The 20,512-nt window shown below is 50.7% G+C and overlaps 2 protein-coding genes across 5 annotated transcripts; one reads left to right on the top strand and one right to left on the bottom strand.

The window, feature by feature from the left end:
* Positions 1–120: 120 nt before the first annotated feature.
* On the bottom strand, positions 121–3,418 carry Lamtor2 (late endosomal/lysosomal adaptor, MAPK and MTOR activator 2). 2 transcript variants are annotated; one of them, XM_032898064.1, is made up of 4 exons: positions 3,257–3,418; positions 2,797–2,959; positions 1,001–1,168; positions 121–293 (listed from the first exon to the last, which is right to left on the bottom strand). In XM_032898064.1, the coding sequence occupies exons 1-4, from the start codon at positions 3,322–3,324 to the stop codon at positions 237–239; spliced, it is 456 nt and encodes a 151-aa protein (XP_032753955.1). In that variant the 5' UTR covers positions 3,325–3,418; the 3' UTR covers positions 121–236. The 2 variants fall into 2 exon arrangements, with proteins under 2 accessions (XP_032753955.1, XP_032753957.1); XM_032898066.1 differs by having other exon boundaries at positions 1,001–1,090; positions 3,257–3,413.
* Positions 3,419–4,203: 785 nt separating this feature from the next.
* Positions 4,204–20,147, top strand: Ubqln4 (ubiquilin 4). 3 transcript variants are annotated; one of them, XM_032898062.1, is made up of 11 exons: positions 4,204–4,397; positions 5,805–5,956; positions 6,277–6,476; positions 6,923–7,185; positions 10,082–10,240; positions 13,584–13,809; positions 14,809–14,948; positions 15,405–15,488; positions 15,600–15,715; positions 16,067–16,253; positions 18,484–19,548. In XM_032898062.1, exons 1-11 carry the CDS (start codon positions 4,290–4,292, stop codon positions 18,634–18,636), a joined length of 1,788 nt encoding a protein of 595 aa, XP_032753953.1. In that variant the 5' UTR covers positions 4,204–4,289; the 3' UTR covers positions 18,637–19,548. The 3 variants fall into 3 exon arrangements, with proteins under 3 accessions (XP_032753953.1, XP_032753954.1, XP_032753952.1); XM_032898061.1 differs by having other exon boundaries at positions 4,217–4,397; positions 15,405–15,529; positions 15,572–15,715; positions 18,484–20,147; XM_032898063.1 differs by lacking the exon at positions 10,082–10,240 and having other exon boundaries at positions 4,216–4,397; positions 15,405–15,529; positions 15,572–15,715; positions 18,484–20,147.
* The last annotated feature ends 365 nt before the right edge of the window (positions 20,148–20,512 follow it).

The following is a 20,512-nucleotide window of genomic DNA, read 5'->3' as shown; positions in this document are numbered from 1 at the left end:
CCAAGGGCACGGCAGCCCTGCCAAGAATCACTGGGAGAGCCCACCTTTGCAGGAGATGAGGAATCCTCTTAAGTAAACCACCCCAGTCCTTCCTCCCAAGAAAGCAGCTGAGACATAGGCAAGAGTTGAAAATTTATTTAGAAAAAAGCAACCCCTCACCCAGCCCAGTGAGGCATTTCCGGGGCCCTGCTCTTCCCAGTCACCATCCCTTTTCCACTCCAGCCTCCATCACACTATTATGAGGCTGCTACTTGGGTGAGGGGTTCCTCCAGGTACTGCACCAAGGCCTGGGCCTGCAAGGAGGTGAGAGCACGAGTCAGTCCATGCATTGCTTATGCTTAGACAGATCCCAAAACCAGGTTGGCTCCCTACCCCACACTTACCAACCAACTATCCCCAGCCCACCCCCATGGCTCTTTGGCCCACCCCAGACATGAGTGAGGGGCTATGAGGACTCCAGAAAGGGGACATGTAAGGAACACAGTGAACAGGCACAGTGGCTGGGACCGATGCTGGGCTGATACAGTTGTGTGCTATGTAAAGATTGCCTTTGTATTATTCAAATGCAGACCTCTGTGCCAGCAGAGTTGAGTGCAGACTGGACTTTGGTTCATTTGGCTACGTATTTGTATACACTCTCTCTCACCTTCTCATCAGCTTACTAAAGAGCTGATGGTCTACAGCAGAGGCAGGAAGTAGAAGGTGGAACTTCTAGGAAGAGATAGGAATTCTGAGGGTCAGCCCTGAGGAGTCACCAGCTGGACAAGGATGAAGAAGCAGGTGCCGGGACATGACGAAGATGGACAGGTCATGGGTCATGGCACGGGACGTAGGCCAAGCCAGTATTGTTGGGTTAGAACAGTTGAGAATCTGCCCAGCTATAGTGCCCAAAACTTATAATAAAGCTAATTAAAGATTCCACGTCCTTATTCAGAGCAAGGGCGTGCATAGGTAGATCTGGTTCCAGCCCAGGAAGTTTGTAGCATAGGAATGTACTCACCTTGGCCTTGAGCATCCCGAAGCCTACAGTCTCCTTGGCATACATACATAGCAGAAGGTTGGCCACCCTGGTAATGGCTACACGGCCCTCCTGGTGGGAATGACATAATACACTGGGACATTCTGCTTGACATCCTTGGTTCCTGCCTTCCCCAGGGTTCCTCTGGTCCTAGAGATAGATATTGTCTCCCAAGCTTAGCAGAGCAGGCAGTTCAGACAGGGAGCTTTGCCCAGCATTTAAGCCATGGGGGTCTGAAACTGAATTCCAGCCTCAGCAGAGCCATGTCCTAACCAAATTATCCTGGGGAACCAAGTCTTCGGGAAATTGGGGCTTTCTTCTCTAATGCTGAATTGTCTCAACAGGTGAGGGACCAGGAACAATAACCCAACTTGTTTGTTGCTCTTGCAGTAGACTTGAGTTCGATTCCCAACAGCAACATTGTGCTCCCAATCATCTAGTTTAGGGGCTCCAATGCCTTCTTTCACCCTGAGGGCACCGTGCATGCACATGGTGCTCAATGTAACACCCAGGCATAGCAACTCACACATACAGAATAAAATAAACCTTAAAAAGGTAACAATGACCCCCCCCACACACAACTTACATGTCTCCTCTTTTCCTACTTTGTAACTGTTCAAAATGGAGATCAATTAAAGTGGATCAACATTTGAAAGTAAAAATAAGGGGTTGGGGATTTAGCTCAGTGGTACAGCGCTTGCCTAGGAAGCGCAAGGCCCTGGGTTCGATCCCCAGCTCTGAAAAAAAGAACCAAAAAAAAAAAAAGAAAGTAAAAATAAAATGGCTCATTTATTAAGAGAAGTGATGCTTCACGGAACTTGCTTTAGTGTGTGTGCTAGGCTCTGACTCAAAAACACAAATTGTGTTTCTAGGAATGGATTCTAGAATCCCATACATTCTAGGCTACTGCTCTACCACTGAGCTCCACCATCTGTCCGTTAAAATGCATTTCTTATAGCTGGGCTGCAGTGAATGTCTTTGAAGCTTCTGTTCAATGGCACCAGCCCTAGACCCAGCACCCAGTAGGAGTCCAGCAGTGGGTGAGAGGGGTGTAAAGAATGGGCAGCCAGAGAACAGCAGTGCCAAGAAGCCTTCACCCCTGGGAACAACCGATTTGGCTCTGCACACTATCATTCTTCAGAGGACTGGGAAGCCCACAGGCCTCCTAGTGCTATCTCCTAATAACTTTTCTCCATTCTATGACACTCCATCCTTACTGATCTTTGTCCTGGCATCACTCTGCCCTAGGTCCTTTGCAACGACTGTTGTCGGAAATACGTGCAACAGCTGGTCGTTGGTGGTGCACGCCTTTAGTCCCAGTACTTGAGAGGCAGAGGCTAGCAGATTTCAGATTTTGAGGTCCCCCTGATTTTACAGACTTCCAGGATAACCAGGGCTGCGTAGAGAAGCCCTGTCTCAAAAAAACAAAACCAAAAAAGAAAAAGAAAGAAAATAAACACTCAAAGAGATCCTGCCTCAGTCTCTTGTGTACTAGTCTAGAGGCATAAGCCACCATAGCCAGCACTGCTAGAAATATTTTTCCAAAAGATCTCTTCATGGCTCTTACTCTTTCCAATCGTCTTTCAGATCTTTTAACAGATGTCTCCTTTTCGCTGAGATTGACCCTTACATAGGCCTGCACCCTACTCTCACTTCCTTTTTTAATATCTACGTTTTATTTGGCAAGATGCGACTGTGTACACATGCAAATTCAGTATTCAGAAGGCAGAAGCACGATGATCATTGTAAGTTCGAGGTCAGCCTACTTTACTTCATACCATGCAGTCCATGAGGATAAATTTGAGACTGTCTTCATTAAACGCTTGGTTCCCGTTCCTATCGTATGCGGCCCAGATGTTACTGGCGATGGCCGCGGTGACCCGGGCATCTGTGTCCCCATAACCGGAGTAGGCCAGCAACGATCCCTCATTATTCAGCAGCCTGACAAGAATGGGAAGGATATCAACAAACTCAGGAAGAGTAAAAGGCCTGAGTTCCTATCCCAATTCCAGCTACTTGCGCTTTCAGGAAGCAAGAATCTGTGCTGGATATATCCAGGAACATGCTAATCAACTGTCGATTTCCCTTTCGGAGGCGGCCCTCACGCAGGGTTCCCGAAGCTGCAGTTTGCAACACTAGCCACCTCCCGGCGCAGGGCTCCTTCCCTACCCCTACTGCAGGGAACCGCGCGCCGCCCCATTTCAGCGCTCGCTGCTTGGGTTCTTGTTGTTCACTCACAGGGTGCTTTGGACTCCTCCAGTGTTGGCTTGGCTTAGCACCTGCGTCAAAGCCTTAGGACGCAGCATGCCTGCGTCTCTTAACCCTGACCTGCTCCCACAAACCCTACAGTCGCAGCCTCTTGCTCTCCCTCAGCCGCTTCCGGTGGCCCGGAAGCCCAGCTACGAGGCACCTGGGAGTTGTAGTCACGGGACCTATTTACTGAGGCTGTGGTCCAATTCCCGCCCCGCGCGGGGGCCTCTGGGAATCGTAGTTTCTTGTGACCGCTCAAGGAATTCTGGGAACTATAGTTCAGCTTTTCAGTCAGACCATGTGGTTGTGGGGGGGAAAAGAGCGGGAGCGCAAGGACAGTGGCAATGTTGGAAGGACTTTTAACCTCTTCCACGCGAAGGGCGCCTCTGTGCCTACTGGTCAATCGCAATCTAATAATAAATCTCTGTATCTGTTAGGCACATCCTTAGCCATTTTTTAAAGCAATATTGTACGCTAGTCACAATTCTGTAGGGTCCTGCTCTCTTGACACCCAGGGCTCAGAGAAGCCACGTAGGCAAACTCCAGGTCTCTGAAACCGTCCTTAATGGCCCCCTCGGGGCGGTTCCCGGGAGGTCACGACTGTTAGAATCTGCAGAGGTTTTAAAGACGCCCTGAGCCAGGAACGAACCTAGGCCTGGCCGATTCTGCCTCTCAAGAAAACCAAGTTACCCCGGGGAACGGAGATGAGACGGCGACACCGAAAGTCCTTTGTCCAAACGGGACGGAACCGCGGGCGGCCCTGAATCTCCCGCCCTCTGCGCGGGCCGCACTATCCGGCCCCGGCCAGCTGCGCACCCCGCTCGGGCCCGGGCCGCCCCAACTGCAGTGCCCCCCCAGGCCGCCCGGGGCGCTGTGGCTGCGGCTGTCCGGAGGGGGCGGCGGAGCCTTGGGGAGGGGCGGGAAGGGGAGTTGGAGGCTCCGGAGCCGAGCCGGGCCGGGCGGGCCAGGAGGAGGAGGAGGAGGAGGAGCTGGGCGGGCTGGCGGGCGGCCGGGCGGCGGCATGGCGGAGCCGAGTGGGGCTGAGACGAGGCCCCAGATTCGGGTCACCGTCAAGACCCCCAAGGACAAGGAGGAGATCGTGATCTGCGATCAAGCCTCGGTCAAGGAGGTAGTAGGGCTGGCGCGGGAGAGAGGAGGGCGGGAGCAGCGCACTGAGGGGTCAGCGCAGAGAGGAAGACCTAGGGGACGGCCTGGCGCCGGGAACCGGCCCCCGACCGGGGCGGAACCCAGGGGCATCCAGGCGGGAGAGGCGGGTAGGGGGCGCCCTACCCGGGCTAGTCCGGGGAGTGTGGCGCGGGTAGGGGCCGATTTGGCCGCACTACCAGGGCTGGGGGCGTGGTGGGGGAGCTTGAGGAAGGGACACCTTGCTTGCAGGCTCCAGAAGGATCTAGGCTTGAGGGGAGTGTGCGCCAGGGTTACTGGTGGAGGTTCCAGGCGCTGAGATACAGTGAGGCCCGAGCGAGCTGCGGCTATGCTCCCATGGGAGTGTCTCGTGGTGGTGGTGCTCTCTCTTCTCTCCACAGACCCTCCTTGTCGCAAATCGAAACGGTTGTGTAGTTCAGTTTTCTGCTCCACCACATTTACTGAGCGCAGTAGGTGCTCAACAAAATAATGTAGAATAAGTGAGGGACTATTGCCTGTCTGTGTCCCCCACTGCTTGAAGCTGCTTCAGAATTGCACATAGGCGGGGCTTAGGATAGGCCATCTGGTTGGAAGAGGAATCTTTGCTTAGCAAGTGCACTGTTTATAGTTAGAGTATGTGTTGTGTTGTTGTGTTTTGGAAGGAGCTGATAGAATCTAAAAAATTTAACTCGCCCCAGTGTAGCCTTTGGTAACACTGCTGCTTTCTCATGCAAGAATTTCAAGTCTCCCGGTAAAAGGTGAATTACGAAACAGCTCTTATTGAAGATGTCTGATGTCCAGACTTGAGTTCCTATTTCCCCGGGATGCGTTATTCACTTTCTGATCCTTATCTTTAAAATCCCAGCTCTTGGGAGGCAGAAGCAGGTGGATCTCTCTGAGTTCGAGGTCTATATGAAGCGTTCCAGGACAGCAAGAGCTAGAGACCCTCTAGATAGATGATGGATAGATGGATGGATAGATAGATAGATAGATAGATAGATAGATAGATAAAATGAGATGGCAATGATAACTGACACACTAGATTACTCAATAGACCTCAATAATATCCTAGACGATTTGTTATAGTTATGAGGAAGCTGGGAATTAAGAGCAGGGAGAAGACTGAAGAGAGTCAGCCTGAGTCCTAGTTGAAGGAGTTAGGATGGGGAGGGCTGCCCATGCTCCTGTGAGAATTGGGTGGTAGGACAGAAGCTGCTGGAGTAGACAGCAGCAGGGGCTTTCTAGGGTTGGAAGACTGTATCGTGGAACTAATCGGACAAAAGCAGATCCATCTCACTGCCCATTCTTGTAGCTAGAGGGGCAGAGTTGAGGGTAGAGCCCTGGCAGTGCAGTGCAGTTAGCCTCCACAGTGATCTCTGCCTCTTGACCACAGTTCAAGGAGGAAATCTCCCGGAGGTTTAAGGCTCAGCAGGATCAGCTGGTCCTGATCTTCGCAGGCAAGATCCTCAAGGATGGAGACACACTGAACCAGCATGGGATCAAGGACGGGCTCACGGTTCATCTAGTCATCAAAACCCCTCAGAAGTAAGTTCAGGGAAGGAGCTGACCTTACTCCTACTGGGACTTCCGTTCAGATCCTTTCTCACCTGTTCAACTGCCCAGCCAGGCCGGGCGCAGATGGATAAGGTCTTACCTCTAGAGGAGCCTGACCAAATACTCCCAGATTGCCTTAAAGAATGTTGATACTGTCACCATTCCTCTCCCCAGGATGTCCCCCTCCCCTGCATCCTGCTAGCCTGGGGTAAGGGTGGGGCAAGGCTGCTCTGGAGGTGGCTTGAGCTGGCAGTCCAAGGCTGCCTCGTCACTTGTGCTCACTCCAAGGTTTCTCTACTTTTTGTCCTCAGGACTCAAGATCCAGTGACTACTACTGCTTCCCCCCCATCCACTCCTGACTCTGCCTCAGCACCCTCCACCACGCCTGCCTCGCCTGCCGCCCCTGTCCAGCCCTGCAGCTCTGGCAATACCACTTCAGATGCTGGCAGTGGAGGGGGGCCTTCTCCAGTGGCGGCAGAGGGACCCTCAAATGCTACTGCATCAATTCTTTGTAAGGCTTTAGGGAGGAGAGCATAATTTTGTATTGGCTAGGGGTGTGGGGTGCAATGTTAAAGAAGAAAAATGGTCCCTGATCCCCTAGTCCTAGTCCTGGTAGTCACTCTTCCAGATGTTGGAGCGTAAGCCAGGCTGGGGTGGGGAGTGGATGATCAGTTTATGATGGTTTCCAGGATTTCAGAGATGGAATCAAGTTCAGGAGGAAAAGGGGAGATAGGGTTGGGGGCGGGGGTCCTGGGTAAAGAGGGAGAGGAGAAAGGCTGGCGGTGGGTCTGTTTCTCTCTGTTCAGTGCTCTGCTTAGCTTGGCTCCTGCCATTATAGAGTGGAGTTGTAGGAGTGACTGGAAGAGGGACATGTGAGAAGAAATTCGGGCCTATCCTGGAGCCTCTGCTGGATGTTGGAAGGGCTTGAGAAAGACTCTGACCTCCTCCTTTCCACAGCTGGCTTTGGGGGCATCCTGGGCCTGGGCAGCCTGGGCCTGGGCTCTGCCAACTTTATGGAGCTACAGCAACAGATGCAGCGGCAGCTCATGTCCAATCCTGAGATGCTGTCGCAGATCATGGAGAACCCCCTGGTCCAGGATATGATGTCAAACCCTGACCTGATGCGCCACATGATCATGGCTAACCCCCAGATGCAACAGCTGATGGAGAGGAACCCCGAGATCAGTCACATGCTCAACAACCCGGAGCTCATGAGGCAGGTGGGTCTGAGAGAACCTTGGAGGAGGGAGGGCTCTGGCGTCGGTCAGCTGCTCTGAGCTCACTGTTTGCCCATCCTCTTGTTCGCTCAGTTGAGCAAGTGTGTTTTGAACACTTGGGATAGTTGTGGACAGACACGGGCCAGCAACTCCTTGACCCTAAGGCAAGTGGGACAGATTGTGGGCAATGCTGGACAACTAGTGACGCCCTGGGAACATCTGCTCCGGGGCTTATAGAAGGTCTTCTAGAAGTGTCACTAAGCTAAGACCCAGAGGAAGACAGAGGATGAAGCAAGGAAAGAAAAAGACTGTTGGAGGCCAAGGAACCTCAAAAGGAAGGTCCAAACAGTGTTTGACCCAGTAGCTGAGCATGCCTGGTAGAGAAGGACACCCAGTGGAAATCTTTTTCTTTTTCTTTACTTTTGAGACAGGGTGTAGCTGGACTTTTCTACTTTGTGGGTTCTTCTCCCCCCAAACCTTCCATTTCCCCCATACCCCTGTTTTATCCCCTATCACTAGGTAGGGGAGAAAAAAGACTAGAGGGGAGAAAGAAATAGAGATTCCTAAATTTAATTTTTTTTTCTTTTTGTTTCTTCTTTGCTTGTAGCTGGTCTCTGCTACCTGTGGTTTCTTCTCCCTCCCCCTTTTATCCATCCCTGCATTTCACCCCTTCTCACTAAATGGGAAAGAAAGGATAGAGAAGAGGGAGAGGGAGAGATCTGTGAATATCTTTCTTCTGTCTTCTTTGACCACGACCACTAATAAACTGCAAACGACTCCCTGAATGACCAACACCCACCCCACCTAGCACTTACAAACCCTCTGAAAACTTCCCAATGTCACACAATGGCAGAAACTGTCTGCAACTGGCAAAACCTTACACCTCTGCTAGAGCAGGAAGCAAATCACAGGCAGCTGCTGAGAAGCAGCCCCATGGCCCCATGCCTGGGATTAAAACAAAAACATATTCTTACACTGTTGTTGTTCTTGGTTTTTATTGATGGTGGTAGTGTTTTTTGAGACAGAGTTTCTTTCGCCTACAGAGGACTAGGACTAAAGGTGGGCACCACCACCAGGCTGTTTCTGTGGTTGTTTTGTTTTAAAGAAACCAGGATTCCAGAGTTCTTACTACAACAGGGTCTCTGTCTGTCCTGGAATTCTCTTTATAGACAACGCTGACCGCAACTCACAGAGATCCTCCTGCCTCTGCCTCCTGAGTGATGGGACTAAAGGCATTTACCAGAACACAGGCTAGGGGGTCTTGCCATCAGGGTTGTGGAGACCTGAGTGACAGCAGGCCCTTAGAGTAAGCTATCAGCTCTAAAGAGGAGATCATCTCTCAGGCTGGAGAGATGGCTCAGAGGTTAAGAGCACTGACTGCTCTTCCACAGGTCCTGAGTTCAATTCCCAGTAACTGCATGGTGACTCACAGCCATCTGTAATGGGATCTGATGCCCTCTTCTGGTGTGTCTGAGACACTACAATATACTCATACGAATAAAATAAATAAATCTTTTAAAAGGAGAGAGAGAGAGAGAGAGAAGAAGAAGAGAGCCCTCATCCTCAGTGTCAGTTGGCTGAAGACCCAGAAGTGGAGGATGTCTAGGCTGAATTCTCTGCCCAGTTTGATTTACCAGTACTAACAGTGTGGTTTGCTGAGACCTGGCCTAGAAACCTGTTTGTATGATTTACTCCTGTGTGTTAGGGGGCAACAGGTCGGTGATCCTCTCTGACCCCGTTTTCATATTTACAGTAGGGAGACGGGAACACTTACCTGGTTATTGTGAGAAGGGTGTGACTTCAATTTTACGTCATTTAGTTGCTCTCAGTGTCAAGCTTTAGGGATGTCATAAAGCTAGTAAACTGCTTTTTTTTTTTTTTTTTTTTTTGGTTCTTTTTTTTCGGAGCTGGGGATCGAACCCAGGGCCTTGCGCTTCCTAGGCAAGCGCCTACCACTGAGCTAAATCCCAACCCCCAAAACTGCTTTTTTTTTTTGGTTCTTTTTTTCGGAGCTGGGGACCGAACCCCGGGCCTTGCGCTTCCTAGGTAAGCGCTCTACCACTGAGCTAAATCCCCAGCCCCGTAAACTGCTTTTTATTCCTCTCCCTTGGACTCCTCTCTCCTCCCCTAATCTGTTCCAGCCTTCTAAGACTCCTTACTTAGAGAATATACCTAGCCTTTCCGGACTCTGATCAAGAGATCATTTTTTTTTTTTTGGTTCTTTTTTTCGGAGCTGGGGACCGAACCCAGGGCCTTGCGCTTCCTAGGTAAGCGCTCTACCACTGAGCTAAATCCCCAGCCCCAAGAGATCATTTATTATTCAATCACTTATCATCCAATGGATATTTATTGGATCATTGTTACGGAACAGGTATAGTTCTAGGCGCTTGGGGGGTTGTACTCAGTGCCTCTTCATGCCCCCATTTTCTTGTTTTTAAAGATTTATTTATTATATATAAGTACACTGTAGCTGTCTTCACACATACCAGAAGAGGGCATCCGATCCCATTACAGATGGTTGTGAGCCACCGTGTGGTTGCTGGGATTTAAACTCAGGACCTCTGGAAGAGCTGTCAGTGCTCTTAACCACTGAGCCATCTCTACAGCTCCCCCAGTTTCTTATGCTCTCTGATATCTCTGGGGGGTCCCCTGAGCCTGAGAGGTGGAAATTGCTACCTAACTCCATCTGGGAAAGCTGTCCTTCAGTTCAGAAAAGCCACAGGGAGGCAAGGATCAAGCCCAGATTACAGTGGAGGGAGGGATGTGGTTGGCTGTGCTCCCTGCCACCACTGAGTGGTTCCTGCACTCCTTGTGCAGACTCCCTCCCTCCTCAGGTCCCTTTTCCTAGCTTGGTGTTCCTCTGGTTCCAGGGCCCATCTCATATTTTTCCCTTCACCAGACAATGGAGCTTGCTCGTAACCCAGCCATGATGCAAGAAATGATGCGGAACCAGGACCGGGCCCTCAGCAACCTGGAAAGTGTCCCGGGAGGGTATAATGCCCTCCGCCGCATGTACACGGACATCCAGGAACCCATGTTCACTGCTGCCCGGGAACAGGTGGGGCCAGGAGGCAAGCAACAGAGGGCTGGCTGGGTTCAGGCTTCCCTACTCCCAACCTAGGCGTGCCCCAGTGCTTTCTACACCTTCTTACTTGTCCAGTCTCCTGTTGGGTGGGCCATTTGAAGGCATTTCCAGTAGTGCAGAGCCAGGGACAGCCAACTTGATGAGGGTAAAATATAACAGAGGCCCTTAGGGAAGTAGGTAAGATGGTGTCTAAGGAGCATAGCGAATTGTTCCTGATAAACTCTTGCACCAGAGGCTCAAAGGCTCGGGAGCTGACCTGGGGTCAAAAGCTATAGTGAGTGTGTGTGTGTGTGTGTGTGTGTGTGTGTGTGTGATATATTCATGGTTCACCTGCATCCGAATCACTTGGGGGGACCTATCAATAATGGGGTTCCAGACCCTACTTAGGGCTGCTGGTTGGTTGGTCTCTGCAGGCTTTTGTTTTGTTTGTTTTTGAGACAGATCTCACTATGTAGCCCTGGCTGGCCTGGACCAAACCAGGTTGGTCTCAGAGATCCTCCTGCCTCTGCTTTGAGTAAATGCTCAGTGAGCCCTGTTTTTGTTTTTATATTTAAGACAAGGTCTCACTATATAGCCCAGGGCATCCCAGAACATGAAATACACCCAAGCCGGTTTCCCAATTGTTGAGATGTGGCACCATGGTCAGTAGAATTATGTATGTCAAAAAAAAGTTATTTTATATGTGTAGATATTTTGTCTACATATTTAAATGTGCACCATATGTATGCAGTGCCTCTGGAGGCCGGAAGAAAGAGTCAGATCTCTGACACTGGAGTTACAGATGGTTCTGAGCCAGCACATGAATGCTGACCAAGAAACTCGGATCCTTAGGAAGAGTAACCATTGCTCTTAACCACTGAGCCGTCTTTCCAGCTCCATGGATTGTGCACTTTGAAAAATGCTTTACAAGTGGAGAATATTGTTCCCTTGTGGAGCAACTGCCTAGTGTGTGTGAGACCCAGGGACAACTTCCAGTGCCACTAAAGAGAACAGACCAGCTTTATGAGTGTGGGGTGATGCCTCCTCTCTGTAGTCCCAGTATTTAGGAGGATCTGACGTTCAAGGTCAGCCTGAGCTATATGAAATTCTGTCTCCTATTAATGAAGTAGCCCAGCTGGTAGACTGCTTGTCTAACATGCACACATGGCCCCGGGTTTGAGCCCCTGTAACACTAAACCTTGGCACAGCTGTGTGCTCTGTAATCCCAGAGGCCAAGGTCACAGCCACCTTGAGATATGTGATCCTGTCTGTCTCCAAAACCAAACCAAACTGAATAGCTGAGAAAGACAACGCGCGCCCCAGCTAATTCTAAGCACAGTAAAACATAAAAACCCCTGGTTTAGCTTAAAGAGCAGAGCACTCGTCGCCTACAAACCTGGGTTCATATAGTTCATTTATCTTGGCTGGCCATTTTCTAGCAGTGTGATTTCAAGCCATCTCTTAGTCCCTCCCTTGCTCTCACAGCAGAGGTCATCCATTATAGCTGGTCCTCTCACACTTTTGGTCTCAGGACCCAATTATACTCTAAAAACTTATAGGGCATAAGCTGAACTGGGAGCATACACCTGTGACCCCAGCTCTGGGACAGAAGCAGCAGAGGTGTGATGCCGTTCCACTGCACACTCCCAGGAAAAGGCACATGCACTCCTGGAATCCTGTTACTCCAGACATAGAAGCAGGAGGATTAAAAGTTCAAGGCTAGGGTTGGGGATTTAGCTCAGTGGTAGAGCGCTTGCCTAGGAAGCGCAAGGCCCTGGGTTCGGTCCCCAGCTCCGAAAAAAAGAACCAAAAAAAGTTCAAGGCTAGCCTGGGCTATATGAAACTGAAAAACAGACATACAATAGTTATAGAGGGCCCTATATAAGTTTCTACTCTTTAAGGGGGTCAAAGGACCACATTTTTGAGAACTGCTATAGTGGAGGGATATATGAGAATCCATGTGCCAGGCATATAGTAGGTGCTCAATAAATGGCCAGGGCAGTCAACTCTGGTAGTTCAGGGAAGGATTGAACCTGAGGGGCACCAGGAAAAACAGAGCTAGCTAAGAACTAGAAGGCTGGACACACTAGACCGACTAGGGGAATGTGAGATTCGAAATGGCAGTAAAGATTAACACTGTGGTGGGTGACGCCAGCTGGTTATCTAAATAGACATCTGTTGAAGTCAAGGAGCCACAGCTCAGAAGGTGATTGGTTAGCTGAGATCCTGTGACCCGCTCTGAAGAACAGGATAGGTGGGCGGGGCTAAGCTGCTCAGCTGTTTCCCTTTTGCTTCAAGTCTAAAGTGAGCTTCTAAAACTGAGCAAGTGAAGGCGGGTCCAGAACTGCTTGGCACACATGGTCCCCTGGGCAAACAGTCCCGGGATAGAGCTCTGTCCTGGTTGTTAGAGGGACGGAGAGAAGTTTGGTGTTACCTTTGGGCAACATGGCATCGAGGTACAGTCCTGAGTAGTCTTTGGGAGTGTGGGAGATAGATTGGGGCATCCATCCGAAGGACAGGATGGAGAGAGCCTAAAGGAAATTTTTTTTTTTTTTTTTTTGGTTCTTTTTTTCGGAGCTGGGGACCGAACCCAGGGCCTTGCTCTTCCTAGGCAAGGGCTCTACCACTGAGCTAAATCCCCAACCCCTAAAGGGATTCCCCGCCCCCGCCCCCCCCCCCCGGAGCTGGGGACTGAACCCAGGGCCTTGTGCTTCCTAGGCAAGCGCTCTACCACTGAGCTAAATCCCCAACCCCTAAAGGGAATTCTTATCCACAGCTGTGCTCCCCTGGGTACCATCATGGCATGCTTGGACGGCTTAGGTGGCTCTCAGGGGACCATGGGATGAGGAGAGTTTTAGGGGTTAGGATTAGGCTGAGGTGGCAGGGCAAGAGGAAACTGGGACAGATTGGGGTCAAATGAGAGCCAGGTCTGAGACCCCACACCCACAAAGCTAGCCATTCCTGAGCACCTACTAGTGTCAGGGCTGAGGGTAGAAAGATGAGTCCGGCATTGCCTGTGCCCTTTACCTACTCCAAGAGCTAAAATACCTCATTACAGAAGGAAAAAAATGCATACGAACATCTGTGGGTTACAGGAGAAGGCAGGTTTCCTGAGGACTTTGGCTGCCAGTCACTAGTGTCAGCCAGCTGCCCTCTGCAGGGTCGGATGAGGGTGGAGCTAGTCCTTGAGAACAGAGAATACTTAAGGATGTTTGGTGCCCTGTCTCTCCTTTCCCTGGGGAGGGGAGGCTCTTAGAGAGTAGTGAGCAGAGAGGGAACCTCTCCCTTGTCCCTCATTTGTTACAGTCCTTAACCCAAAACCTTTCCCTCCTCCCAGTTTGGCAACAATCCCTTCTCTTCCCTGGCCGGGAACTCCGACAACTCATCCTCCCAACCTCTTCGGACTGAGAATCGAGAGCCCCTCCCTAACCCCTGGAGCCCCTCGCCCCCCACCTCCCAGGCCCCCGGGTCCGGTGGGGAGGGCACCGGAGGATCGGGGACCAGCCAGGTGCACCCGACAGTCTCGAACCCCTTTGGGATCAATGCGGCTAGCCTGGGGTCAGGTATGTCCTAGGGTGGAAGGAGCTTAGTGGGGTCACAGCAGGGCAGCCCTTCTGCCCAAGGACTGTGGGCACTGTTCCAGTGTATTGAAAACAGGTGAGATGGAACTAAAGTTACAGAAGGGCTCAGCAGCCTGGGGTGATGGCCCTGCCCTTCACTGGAAGATTTGTTTTGACCAAGTCCATGTCCCTGGTAGAGATCTAAGTAATGGCTCATGAATAAACGAGGCCACACCTCCCAGCTCCATAAACGTGTCTGGTACCATCCATCCAGTGTAAATGGGGCAGAGTGGGCGATGAGGATTAGGGGGAGGGGTTGTGGACGAATCAGGACACACCCAGAGTTGGCAGCTGTGATGTCAGAAGAGAAAGCTGTGCAGGGCAAATACAGGTTACATACTGCTAAGCCCCAGGGAATTCTCTGGACTGTGGTAGGACAATGTGACAGGCTCTGGTTCCCTGATTTCCCTGTACTCTGGAAGGTATTTTAATTGGGAAAGTCCTTCCCCCTTAACTTGCTTCAATTTCCTTATTTCCTAAGTGGGGACCAGCTCTTGATCTGTGGCTTAAACACAATTTCTAAGTGTTGGAGGATTTGGGCGATCTCCAGGAGAGGGGAGAACCCAACAGGAGCAGCTCCATGTCTCCTGTCCACGCATCTGCTACTGAGGCAGGTTTAAAAGCCATGGCTTTCCACAGCGTTTAGCTCTTTCCAGCTCACACTGATCTGAGATCATTGCAGGCACAGTCCAAAGGGACATAACTCAGACTTGGTTTCTAGCCAGTTAGCCCTTAGCCAAATTGATGGGACAAGTCCAGGATAAAGCAGTGTAAGCTAACTTCAGAGTAAGAAGCACTTGGCCCCACATCATGGTGCTTGGTATTAGACCACGGCCTCTGTTTTCTGACCACTCAATGTCTGAAGTGAGGTAGATCAAGTGAGGCGTCTGGTTTCCATTTGGACCCCTTTCTTCCTGTTTTGTCTCTGCCTCTTCGTTCTAGGGATGTTCAACAGCCCAGAAATGCAGGCGCTGCTCCAGCAGATTTCTGAAAACCCCCAGCTGATGCAGAATGTCATCTCGGCCCCTTACATGCGCACCATGATGCAGACGCTTGCCCAGAACCCTGACTTTGCTGCTCAGGTATGAAACTACTAGAGGTGCTGCTCCTGGGGAATGGGGTCCCAAGGGAGCAGTTTGCACTGGCACTGAAGTCCTCAGGCCAGGCTGCCTAGGGTCCAACTCCAAGTCCTGCTCCTTCCCAGCTATGTGAGCTAAGCAAGCTGTCTAACCTCCCCATCTCTGCAAATGGTGGCAGCCACAGCCTTTCCTGCTGAGATGGAGGATTGCAGGACCTGGAGCACAGCATGGCACAGGGCACACCCTGTAGACTTAAAAGGGGTAGCTCAGGTGACTGTCAGATGCGGGTAACTCCTGTTGCGTTTTCTTGCTCAGTACACAGGCCCATTTTTGTCACTGTGCCATGTGGGTTTTGTGGAGTCCTTTGAGATTCCCTGCAGTAGTGGGAGTGCTGAAGAAGGTGTGGGGGCTTCTCAGGGTGGATGACCCAGGCCTCCCCTGCCCACTTCACTCTTGTAGATGATGGTGAATGTGCCGCTGTTTGCAGGGAATCCACAACTCCAGGAGCAGCTGCGCCTGCAGCTCCCTGTATTTCTGCAGCAGGTGAGTGAGGGGCACAAAGGGGACCTGGAAGCCCCATGGCTAGAGCTAGGGTGATGGCCGGCCCAGCTGTAGCTTACTGCTTCTCCAGTTGCCATCTTTGTCTCCCAACAGATGCAGAACCCAGAGTCTCTCTCCATCCTCACCAACCCACGGGCCATGCAAGCCTTGCTGCAGATCCAGCAGGGGCTGCAGACCCTCCAGACTGAAGCCCCTGGGCTAGTACCCAGGTAAGGAGTGTTGGTGGGCATGTTTCTCTTCCTCTCTTTTAACACACACACACACATGCATACACACACACACACACACACACACACACACACACACATACATATATATATATATATACCGTTGTAGCTTGGGCTGCTTTCCTGTCTTGTTTTTCCTTCTGGATCTCACATTTCCATTCTTTTCCTTTTTCTTTCAGACCAAGTCTCCCTTTCATAGCCCAGGCTAGCCTCAAGCTTGTGATCCTCTTCTCTCAACCTCCCAAGTGCCCAGATTACAAACTTTACCTTCCACATCTTCCCACCGTGTTCTGCACTGCTGTCTCCTAACTCTTCCTCCTTTCCTGCCTCCAGCCTTGGCTCCTTTGGGACACCCCGGACCTCGGTACCTTTGGCAGGCAGCAACTCTGGATCTGCAGTCGAGGCCCCCACTGCTTCCCCGGACACACCAGCCACAACTCCTCCCAGTGCGGGTTCCAATACCCAGCAGCAACTCATGCAGCAGATGATCCAACTTTTGTCTGGAAGTGGGAACTCACAGGTACACAGGGCAGCGACATCCCAAGCAGCGGCAAGGGTGGTATTGCAGTACCGGGGGCAGCACAGGCCTCACAGGAGACAGACCTGGCTTTAGGGCCTGGGCTTTGGGCAAGTGTCCCCAAGTGGGGTTTCTACAGATTCTTTTCAAGACAGGGTTTCTCTGTGTAGCCCAGGCTGTCCTGGAACTCCCTCTGCTAGCCTCAAACTCAGAGATCCACCTGCCTCTTCCTCCTGGGTGCTGGAATTAAAGGAATGTGCCACCACAGCTGAGTGGTTTGCATAGCTTTAAAGTAGGGTAAGAATACTGGCAGCACTCGGCTCATTCCGTTCAACAGCTCCGGAGACTGCACAGCGTCAGTATGGCACTGATGGGGAAAGCCAAGGGCAAACAGGTGAGCTGGCTGCTCACTCACATAGCTAGTGGGTGGTGAAAAGAGAAGGTAGGTAGGCACAGAGGGGACTTGCATCTCTGACCTCTGCCTCTGTGACTCCTCTGGAAACTTCTGGACTATTCTACAAACTCTCGTGTAAAATTCTAGGAGGGCTGAGCCAGATTGATCTCCAAGGCTCATCCAGAACAAATTCTGTGATGGAGAAACAGCAGTGAGGCACTGAGAAGGGCTCTGACACTGTAGGGCCTGTGAGGCCCTAGGCAAAGTCACACTTCCCTTTATCCCTGGTCAGGTAGGCGGTGAGTACCGGCCTTCCTCTTGCTCATCACGACCTCTTGCTCATGATCAAGCCTGGCGCTTCCCAAATACCTCACAGGAAAGCATTCCCAAGAGATATTTATAGGAGTATGTGGGAAAGAAAAGGCTTATGTTCTGTTAATTCTATTCCTGGTGGGTTAAAAAAAAAAAATCACACATGTTCTTTCTCTCCTGGGACTCTCCTCTGACCTTTCTATGGCAGAATGTGTGAAGCCTGTGTTTAGCAGACATCCTGTCTAACTGTTGACTGCTCTGGGCTGTATGTTTGCACTTGGATATGTCCGTGCTACATACCTAGCCCAGCATTAGAATTTTAAATTTTTTTATTTCTTAGTTTCTTTTTTTTCCGATTTATTTATTTTATGTATTTGAATATACTGTAGCTGTCTTCAGACACACCAGAAGAGGGCATCAGATCTCATTACAGATGGTTGTGAGCCACCATGTGGTTGCTGGGGAATTGAACTCAGAGCCTCTGAAAGAGCAGCAGTGCTTCTAATCGCTGAGCCATCTCTCCAGTCCTATTTCTTAGTTTCTTTTTTTTTTTTCCCCGGAGCTGGGGACCGAACCCAGGGCCTTGCGCTTCCTAGGCAAGCGCTCTACCACTGAGCTAAATCCCCAACCCCTATTTCTTAGTTTCTTGAGACAGGTTTTTCTGTATAATAGCTCTGGTTGTCCTGGAACTCAATTTGTAGACCAGGCTAGCCTTGAAGTCAGAGATCTGCCTGCTCCTACCTCCCGAGTGTTGAGTGTGTGGCGCCATGCCCAGCCTCTCAGACTTTATTTTTATTTTATACGAGTGTTTTGCCTGCATGTGTGTCCGGATACGAAGTGTGTACCCACAGAGGCCAGAAGAGGAATCAGATCCCTGGAAACCAGAGTTACAGACAGTTGTGAGCCTCCATGTAGATGCTAGGAGTCAAACCCAGGGGCCTCTGGAAGAGTAACCTGTGCTCTTAACCAAATCTCCATCCTAGCATTGGTCTTTTGGAGCATCTGTTAACTTCTGGAAAGCATTTGGGAACAAGCTGTCACAGGCTGACCAGGGACTTGGAAGGTTAACGAGCATGTTGTCTGTCTGACTGCTGCAGTTGTCTACTGACGGGAAGTAGGTTCCTGTCCTTCATCCACAGTTCACTTCTCCTCACTCCGAGCACAGGGCCCAGGGTGAGGGGACAGGCAGGATGACACACAAGAGGATTCAAGGGTCATCCTTGATTATGGGGTGTTAGGGACCTACTAGTATTATGTAAACACTCAAATTCAAATTGTCCCTGTAGGAAGCAGGCAGTAGTGTTCATGCCTGTAATCCCAGCACTCAGAAGGGTCAGGTAGGAGAATTGCAAGTTCTATGCTAGCCTGGGCTACATAGCAAAACATTCTCAAAAAGGAAGGAAGGAAGAAGGAAGGAAGGAAGGAAGGAAGGAAGGAAGGAAGGAAGGAAGGAAGGAAGGGGCTAGCCCTAGAATGGGTCCATGCCCACTTACCACATCCTGCCTCTTCCTCCTCCTCCTCCTCCAGGTTCCAGTGCCAGAAGTGAGATTTCGACAGCAGCTGGAGCAGCTCAACTCCATGGGCTTTGTCAACCGTGAGGCCAACCTACAGGCCCTGATTGCCACAGGAGGGGACATCAATGCGGCTATTGAGAGACTCCTGGGATCCCAGCTCTCTTGACCCCTTGGCTTGTGCCTCTTTTGTTCCCCACCTCTCAGCGCCAGCCTTTGGCTCCTGTCAAGCCCTACCTTCTATAGTCTGTCTTCTTTGATCCCTACGAACAGCAGGGTGACTGCCGAGGCCTGTGCCCAACCCATAGCTCTGTCCAAGGATTTTGATTTGTTGTTGTCTCATGAAATCTCTCCTGGTCCTCTTGGAGCAGAGCTATCTAGTGTGCACAGTGTGTCAGTTGGCCACACCTCCTTGCCCGCAAGTACTTTGGCAGCGGGACTGAGAGGAGGACCCAGTCTGGCTAACCGGAAGTCTTCCATCGGTACCACTAGAGTTTAGCTTGCCTTACATGTACTCCTCTTCTCCCGCCCTCACCTCAGCCCAACCAGTGTTTGAATTTCACTCTTTGGCCAGGCGCTGGTGACACTGTGGTTTTCTCTCTCTACACCTATACTGGTTCGACCAGCACTTTTTCATGGGCTCCTTTGGGACTCTGAGGCAGGGAAAAAGATACCTATCCTTCTGTCCAAAGGGAGCAGTGAGTCAGCACTCTGGGCAGGATTATCAAGATCAAACAGGACCAGTGGGGCCCGGTGCTGAAGAGCAACAGCTGAGAGTCCTTGGAAGCAGGGACTCGGGGGACAGCCTGAGCGGGTTCAGAAGTCAGTCTAGAGACACCCACAGATTTCACGGTGGAGAAGGCAGGCTCAGGCCTGACGGAAGAAGAGAGACTAATGAACTTTGAACTGAAGAGAGGAGCTCAACAAAGCTGCCCAGGAATCAGACTGGCTCCACTGTTTCCAAATATCATGCCCTCACACACACTCATGAGCCCAGCCTTCAGGCTCCACTCCAGACCCGATGGGGTTCTCAGCTCTATAGGACATCTGTATAAGTGAATACATGCAGGTTGGGGAGGTTGTTCCTCGTTGATTTGTGTTTCACAACTTTGTCAACAGAGGGAGCTGGGACCCTTGGTCTCTGGATCTGGGGTAACCAGAAAGCATATTGGGTAATTCTTCTAGTGGTAATGGCTCCAACTGGTACCCGGCCACCTCGGTGAAAGAATAGTGAGGTTTCTCTCCCAGAGCTCCTGCCTTTCAGTTCCTCACTGGTTCCTTTTAGGCCACAAAGTTCTATTTGAGGAGAGGTAGAAAGGCAGATGCCTTTGGTATGGAATTGGGCTTTGCTCAACTAGAGTACCGAGGAAGCTCTCACCACATTCTCTCTGCCTATGGTCCAGGTACTTGGAGGACCCCTGGCTGAGAGGCAGAGGTGAGAAAAGGCACCCTGCTTGGTCCCAAGCAGTTCAGACATGCCTTCCTCTTCCCCTCCCAACACCCACCCTGGCCTTTGTAAATAAATAATGTGGTTTTTGTGAGATTATATTGGTGTTTGTTTTCTGAGGGAGGAATCATGCTGAAGACACACCACTGTCTGTCTGGAATTGGGCTTGGGTTTGATGTTCTAAGAGGATGTCACTGAAATCCAAGCTTTAATAAAGAACAGAAGTAATAGAACTTGATCTCAATCACTATAAAGTTTTCTGGAACAACATTTTTGGAAATAAATGTACTGCGATGTGCTAGGCACAGTGGCATATGCTTTACACACAGCACTTAGTAGGCTGAGGCAGGCGGACCTCTGACTTCAAGGCCAGCCTGGTCTACATAAGAGAGTTCAAGGGCGGCCAGGGCTTCATAGGAGAGACCCTGTCTGCCAGCAAATAAAAAATGGTAGAGGGGTTGGAGAGTTGACTCAGTAGTTTAGAGCATTTTTTTATCCTGATTTAATGTGTATGAATGTTTTTGCCTGGATGTATATGTGTTGTGTGCATGTTTAATACCTAAAGAGGCCAGAGGAGGAAACTGGATTCTCTGAAACT

The sequence above is a fragment of the Rattus rattus genome, chromosome 3, assembly GCF_011064425.1.
Source record: "Rattus rattus isolate New Zealand chromosome 3, Rrattus_CSIRO_v1, whole genome shotgun sequence".
In the NCBI taxonomy this organism is placed as follows: Eukaryota; Metazoa; Chordata; class Mammalia; order Rodentia; family Muridae; genus Rattus; species Rattus rattus.
The sequence above is the reverse complement of the archived record's forward strand: the minus strand, read 5'-3'. Positions and strand labels throughout refer to the sequence as shown.

Excerpts from the sequence above, each read along its gene's own strand:
- Lamtor2 (XM_032898064.1), bottom strand. The coding sequence starts at position 3,324 with ATGCTGCGTCCTAAGGCTTTGACGCAGGTGCTAAGCCAAGCCAACACT. Across the intron at positions 2,960-3,256 it reads GGAGGAGTCCAAAGCACCCT|GCTGCTGAATAATGAGGGAT; the intron begins GTGAGTGAACAA and ends CATTCTTGTCAG. Across the intron at positions 1,169-2,796 it reads TTATCCTCATGGACTGCATG|GACCAGAGGAACCCTGGGGA; the intron begins GTATGAAGTAAA and ends ATCTATCTCTAG.
- Ubqln4 (XM_032898061.1), top strand. The coding sequence starts at position 4,290 with ATGGCGGAGCCGAGTGGGGCTGAGACGAGGCCCCAGATTCGGGTCACC. Across the intron at positions 7,186-10,081 it reads ACCCGGAGCTCATGAGGCAG|ACAATGGAGCTTGCTCGTAA; the intron begins GTGGGTCTGAGA and ends TCCCTTCACCAG. Across the intron at positions 13,810-14,808 it reads TGCGGCTAGCCTGGGGTCAG|GGATGTTCAACAGCCCAGAA; the intron begins GTATGTCCTAGG and ends TCTTCGTTCTAG.